The sequence below is a fragment of the Portunus trituberculatus genome, chromosome 44 (genome assembly GCF_017591435.1).
Source record: "Portunus trituberculatus isolate SZX2019 chromosome 44, ASM1759143v1, whole genome shotgun sequence".
Taxonomy (NCBI): domain Eukaryota; kingdom Metazoa; phylum Arthropoda; class Malacostraca; order Decapoda; family Portunidae; genus Portunus; species Portunus trituberculatus.
In genome coordinates, this window is record NC_059298.1 from 25,517,840 (window position 1) to 25,525,348 (window position 7,509).

At 37.5% G+C, this 7,509-nt stretch overlaps 1 protein-coding gene across 1 annotated transcript in view; it reads right to left on the reverse strand.

The window, feature by feature from the left end:
- Positions 1-7,144, reverse strand: part of LOC123518760 (LIM domain-containing protein A-like) — a 15,421-nt gene extending 8,277 nt beyond the window's left edge. Inside the window, exons 1-2 of the mRNA XM_045279762.1 lie at positions 7,118-7,144; positions 484-583 (exon numbers count right to left, since the gene is read on the reverse strand). Of these exons, the coding sequence (XP_045135697.1) occupies positions 484-583; positions 7,118-7,144 (127 nt within the window). The remainder of the gene's footprint in view (positions 1-483; positions 584-7,117) is intronic.
- Between the last annotated feature and the right edge of the window lie 365 nt (positions 7,145-7,509).

Genomic DNA, 7,509 nt, shown 5'->3' on the forward strand with positions numbered 1-7,509 from the left:
GGAATACATACATAGTTGTTGTTTTTTTCTAGCGTATTTTGAAATGTAAGTGAATAACTTTTTAACTTTTTTGAGTTAAAACACATATTATAACCATAGTTATATGGCACTTCTTCGGAGCAGAGAGATATATGGATGGGGATTAGAATGGAAATAGCTAAGTACGTTTCATACAGGGATGGTCACGTTTAGGCTTGATGACTTCTTGCAGCATCCCTTATTTTCTTATGTTTTTATTTTCTTAAACACTCTTTCTCTAGAAGCCCTCCGTGCCCGGTGGTGGGCCGGAATTGCACGTCAGGTTTCTAATTGCATTCGGTTTCTGGGAATACTGAAACAAAGCTGCGAGGAGCGGTGCTGAGTGAAGCGTAGCAGTGATGCAAGAGGTTAGGCGGAGAGGTCACATGTGCAAGACAGACACGTGGAGGCGAAAGGAAAAAAAATGTTGCTAATGCAGAAATAAAGCCATATGAGGAGACTTACTCGTACCGAAAGTGAGACTGAAGTAAGCCGGGAAATTTCTGTGTTGACCGTGTGACTGGTAAGGGTCAGTGTGGCAACTTTCCCGCGTGTTCTTGGAAGTCTTACATGGAGAGCCAAGGCAATATAGAGAAATATTCACTGTTCTTCGATTCTTTTTTACCGATTTAATTCAGTACCATGAAGCGACGAGTGTGGAGCGAGTGAAGGTGAATGGGGATAGGGGGAGGAGGCGATGATGCAATGGATCCACACGCGCGAGACACATTGTATGCTTCAGTGGACGCGCGTGTCTTAAGTTTCCTTGTATTCTTGGGTTTTATTCGTGCTTGGATTGGGAAGAGAAAAACAGCATAGAAAACATAAACACACACACACACACACACACACACACACACACACACACACACACACACACACACACACACACACTCAAACAAACATGCCATCTTTAAGTGTTTAAGTCTGATAGAAGAAAAGACAACAAACCAATAGCGTCATTGCAACACCTATCTTCCAGCACTAACCAATGAGGTCTATTAATATTACCGAAAAAAATGTGATAGGAGAGGAGGCAAGAAGAGGTAACAAGGAAGACTTTTTTTTCATACCAACATAACTCTGATTGATAAGTTTATGTTCCTGTTCATCCAGATACTATTAAAAACACGATAAAAAAGTAGAAATGAATGTGAACAGAATGTGTGTGTGTGTGTGTGTGTGTGTGTGTGTGTGTGTGTGAGAGAGAGAGAGAGAGAGAGAGAGAGAGAGAGAGAGAGAGAGAGAGAGAGAGAGAGAGAGAGAGAGAGAGAGAGAGAGAGAGAGAGAGAGAGAGAGAGGTGTCGGGTGCTGTGAATTCATGTTTTTGTTTTTTTCTGTACTGAATATCCTTGGTCTGTCCTTTACTTAGAATCTAAACTGAAAACTTCACGTACCTGCTTTAGCTAAAACACCTTCTATGTAGTTAGACGTTCTGAATCATCTCCACTAATTCTTCATATTCCCCCAACTTCTAACTGTGTACAGGTGCCTTATCCGCTCATGTGTGTGGTATTCTTCACTTATATAGGACCCTGGTGGGGGGGAGGTTCCACTCATACTGCTCTCTTAAATGGGGTGAAATAAAAAAAAAAAACTTTCCTTCTTATCTACTCCTTTTACTGACTTTCTTCAGCCTCTATTTCAGTGCCAAAATCTCCACCTATATCCTATCTTCTACCGCTATTTTCATACTAACTTCTCATCTGATTATGCTAACTTCATGTCATTCCTACTCCCGCTGTCTTATATTTGTTAATTTTTTACTTTCTATTTCAAACATGTCTGTGTTATCTTTTATTAATGTTTTATATTAATTTTAGTACTTTTAGAGTCGAGTTAGAATTTCACTAACCAAAGTTTAGCTGGGAGATTAATTAGTATTTAATGATTAAGAAATTATTAAGAATCTTGATGTGCGCATGTGTAGAAAAGCGAAATACTAAATACAAATGTGACCAGAATATTATTTTGTGGACCATTGGAATGTATTGTTTATACAAGAAGTTGTAACTATTTTGTGGTCAATAAATCTAATCTAATCTAATCTAATCTAATCTTGGTGTTTTTCTCGCACCCCTATTCTACCCACCTTTCTAACTCAAGAGATAGCTCAAGAAATAACAGTAATCGCGATGATTTATCCTGGTAAACTCTGGAAGTCCCTGATGCTTTTGTATTTCCATCTAAATATGACCTGAACTCATTTAAGAGAGAAATTTAAAGACATTTATCTATTTTTTTGGGGGGTAACTCACTTGACCCTGTTCCTGGACTGGAATCTCAGTGGACCTTTTTGCTTCATCGTTTTTTGTTGTCCTTGGCCAGATTTCCCTTAAAAGAAAAAAAAAAGTAAAAATAAAATGAAATGAGGGCTGTGAACATTTCTTTATATTTTTTTTTTAAATTGCGTAAAACATTTGCAAAAATAAGAGACTCGCTTCCCAGTGCAGACGAGAAACTTAATAACAAGAATATAAGAAAATATGGGAAGCTGCAAGATTCCACTAGTAATCTACGTTAACATATAAAAATAGACGTTTCATTTGTGTGTGTGTGTGTGTGTGTGTGTGTGTGTGTGTGTGTGTGTGTGTGTGTGTGGGGAGAGGCCACCTCTGACGGACAGCCTCTTGGCCTGGCCTGGGCTACCTCTTCCTTCCAGATGACCTGAGTTCTAATCGCTTAGGGACCAAATGACTGTAAGCCGAAGGAAAATGGTTTGTAGAAGAGCTTCATTGTTCGTGTTGCCATTAGTAATAGAGACATAAGCATTTAGTTAGTATTCCTTGCTTAGTTCCTATGTTATCTACGTCTGTCTATTTAATGATCCATCTCTCTCTCTCTCTCTCTCTCTCTCTCTCTCTCTCTCTCTCTCTCTCTGTCAGTGGTCGATAATGTAATATAAGAAGAGAATAATGCTTCTGATCATGATTGGACTGAACTTTCAGAATTAATACTCTGTATATGATAAGTTTCAGCTGCTGTAACTAAAGGTAAATAATGGTCCTGAATTTTTAGGGTATTCTAAAGTAAAAGTATTGAAGAACTTTTTTTTAAGAACAGGAGCATAATAACAACTAAACTAGAGAAGAGTGAGGTGTAATCATATTAATTAAACTTGATAGTATATAAATAAAACATGAAGATATTTGAATATGTATGTAAAGATTAACTGAAATTATTGTAGAATTAGAATACTAAATAAACCATAGAGATACTTTAAGAATATAATTGCAGATGTTGAGTATCTTAGACTATTTGGTTTGTTGTCCATCTTACCGGAAGGATCCTGTACTGTGTCCCTCTGCTTTATGAAGGAGTGTAGGTTACCCGATCAGACCTGCACTATCAGATACGCGAGCTTTTCATTATACCTTGTCACATTGGTTTCTTCCATTTCTAGTTTCACTGGTGTATAATATTATAACATTTAAAGGAAAAAGAAAAGAAAATAATTCCTCCTTTGTGAAATAAATCTATTGAATTCCGTTACATTTCATATGTTTAGTGTTTGTTTAAAGTCACCTTTTCACTAAAATATCATCAACTTAAACTATTATTATTTTTATAAAATAATGTAATGGGTTAAGTTCAATCTCATGTAAGTTTATTAGTTCATATTTTTCTTATCGTTTCACTTAGCTGATAAAGAGTGGTATTGTATTAGATTTTGTTATTGTATCATCAACAAATAGGTAAAGAGGACTGCCCTGAGGTACAACATTAGACAAATAGCACTCAGTTTTAATATGAAAGGAAATGGTCCAAGACTTATAAAGTGAATCATGTGCACGAGTAGAGATGCTTGATTTTGTGTTTTTATAAGACAAGTCACATGCAAATTGATTTTTCAATTACATAAATGATAAGGATAAAAGTATTTCCTTTACATTAGAAAATGAAGAAAACTGTTGAAGATGAACTGGTAACAAAAACAGTAGTCATGTTAATATTAACAATGAAAAAAATACAGACCTTGTGTTAATTAACCTTCCATTTGTTCCACAACCTTTTAAGGTGAACAATATGAAATCATTCAATCCACAGAACTTATCATTTTGTTGCTCTTAGGAGTTATTCAACGCTGAAGGTATGAGACTTAATATTATTCTGCTAATGAAATGGATAGATATTGTGAAAATGTTTTTTAGATTGTAACACTTTCTTGTCATGGGCATTGTATTTATGATATTAGACACACTTCGGGGAAGCTTCCGAAGATGAACGTTCCCGATTGATCTTTTTTATATTCATTTTCACAAATTGCACTATAAAAGTAGCTTCGCAATCTTAGACCGACATTATCTGTGTTTAACGTTTGTCAGCTCTCACAGACAGACATGTTGCTCGCTCAGATTTGTACAGTATTAAGGAATATACAACGAATTTTCATTATAGAGGAAAACATAGACATATCAGCATTTTTTTTTCAAGGCAAATGATTAAAAACTAAAGTATCAAATAACTGAATCCTTGTTTATCCATTAGTGTAAACTGTAAAGTTTATTCAGACGCAAATGACTCGGATTGAAACTTGACTTTATATACCTAGCAAATATTCTTTTTGTCTTATTTAGTAAAATGTACCGTTACTTATATGATGTTGTTTATAGGGTGTGGTTTATGATAATTTGTCACTCAATTTGCGATTATGTATTTCCCCATCAAATGGAGAAAAGTGTTTTTGAATTTATATTGTTGATAGAATCTCTCTCTCTCTCTCTCTCTCTCTCTCTCTCTCTCTCTCTCTCTCTCTCTCTCTCTCTCTCTCTCTCTCTCTCTCTCTCTCTCTCTCTCTCTCTCTCTCTCTCTCTCTCTCTCTCTCTCTCTCTCTCTCTCTCTCTCTCTCTCTCTCTCTCTCTCTCTCTCTCTCTCTCTCTCTCTCTCTCTTTGTGGTACACAGTAAGATGTCTCTTAAATTGTGCATTGTATGTGCATTGTATGTGTCTGAGTACTCGTAGCGGGCAGATTAACTGGTACAATATTTTTCATACAGAGGTCAGTCTTAGTCCCTCCTCTGCTAAGTGTATGCACGTAAGTACTACATATGCATGTCTGTCTGTCTGTATATCTTTTATTCTTTTGTTGTCCATTCATTGAAAAGAGAAAGTAATCAGATATATCATCTCATGGACTCTATGATGCACCTATAGATACACCTAAATCCCATCCACTGCCATGATGTGACACTATAGCTATTATAACCACCACCACCGCCATCACCTTCACTGTCATCCATACAATCAATACTAGAGCTCTTACCATCCCATCACCACCTTTACTTCTGGCACTCATAACCAGTGTCATCACCATTTATACCTTTACCGCCCAACATAACCAACACTACGTACATTCATCACCGAGACCACGATAGCCACCACTAGCAATGTCATTATAGCCACCACCACAACACCATCACTAGCCATCATCGCTATCACCATTTTCAATATATTCATTATCACATCTTCTACCACCACTATTACTACCACTATCGTCAACCACATCGTCATAGCTACCACCATTATCACTTTCTTCCATCACCATCACTATTGAGACCACAACAAATATCATTTCTATTAACACGTTCACCATCATCACCAAAGCCAATACAAAAAAGAAAATTACCATTGTTACCATTATTACCACCACCATCACCATCATCACCACCATCACCACCACCATCACCATCATCATCACCTTCACTACCACCACCACCACCACCATGATCACCACCGCCACCGCCAACACCACCACCACCACTACCACCGCCACCAGGCCATTCTCGGTTTGATACTGCATGCTGCATACAAATTTAATGCATTTGTCTCCCACCATTTTTGTCTAGCATATATAATTAAAAACAAATGATGAGGTGATTTGTAACATCAATTAACCGTAGTATATAATATTGAGTTGATGGCAGATTTACATGCCTATAAATGACCGCCCGCCAAACCCCGCACGAAGAAATACATTTGATAATACTTTATTGTTCTTTGAAGATTTGCAAGCAGCCCTCTGGTGTGGTGGTGCGCGCGTGCACCTCACAACTAAAGGTACACACCGGTTCGAATGGCTGGCTTCGTCTCCTTTGCAATTGAGGCGTCCATTCCACTAGCATGCAGACAACGGGAACCGAGGAATTGTGACCCTTTTAAAGCAAACAAGCCGGCAGCCAAGCTATGTAACCTTGTTAAGGCTCCATAAGCCAAGATTTAGAAATTAAGTCATTCTAACCATCGGGTGATTGTCTTGCTGTGAGTTTATAAAGGTTGATGAAAGGTTCTGAAATGCGGCTTGATCTATTTAAGCTCGAATGTGCCTTTATATTCCTCTAGTGAAGACTGAACAGTTGTTGAATAAGCTAGCATATATATAATTTTGATGGGTGAATTATAATCATTATCATTATCCTGCTTCATGATCCAGTAATTCTACGAGACATTGAAGATTATCAAGCTCTTATCATAACCAGATGATAATGGAAGATCAGAAGGTAGTCCTTCTATATAAGATTCCTTCATGAATACTTTAATTGGTGGAGGGAGAGAGTGTCCAGCGAGGGACGTTAAGAATGCATGGAAGTCACAAGTATTAGAGTGGTTATTGGAACGGTCTGGCGATGATGGCTCATAAAAACAAACGCCAGTGACAAAAACGACAAGCTGTCAAATACTGCAATGTCTGTCGATGAATGCAAGCCAGAGTGAGTACATGTGTTGAGTTATTCTTTTTATATTTTCCTCATCAACTAGACTCTTTTTAAGATTGTTATACCTTGACTGTGACAAGAATGTGAGGTGTAACGGACGATTGTCAATTACAGAGCCAATTTTCTGTGTTTCTGAGTGTCTTCAACTTGACATGTCTGAGTCTGGTAAATGAAAATGGTAATGATGGTTCTTTACGTGTCACTCTGTGGATCGTGGAAGATAAAAGAAAAAAGTTGAGTGAGCGAGCGCAAGTCTGACATCAACCACATCCGTGTTCCACGACCTTCATATTATAGTAAATTATCATTATGTTGCCACATGATCCAAAAATATGACAGTGATTGGTCATGAAGATTAGGAGATCCGCCTCTGAAAACTACACCTACCATTTGGCAGGACATAAAGTCACACATGTTGGAAACTTCCGTCCTTGAAAAGCAAGACAGTCGGTCCATTATCAGGGGTTTGCTGCACCGGTGGATTAAAAAAAAATCGATTGAATTCGTCATATGAACACAGCGCCGCAGTATACAGGTGTATATAATATTTCAGGATAAAATGAAACCTTGATCTTACTTTCCGTACATACTCGTAGAACAATATTTCCTTGAGACGCTCATTCTCCTTTCATTCATGCAAATCACAAAGTATCATGTGTCACAGTCTCAAAGCACTGCGGGAACCAACATATATAAATACATACATAAATATCATAGTCCAAGACGCGTAATTGTAAAAACCCGAGAAATTGCAATAACAGCAGCGGAGACTTATGAAC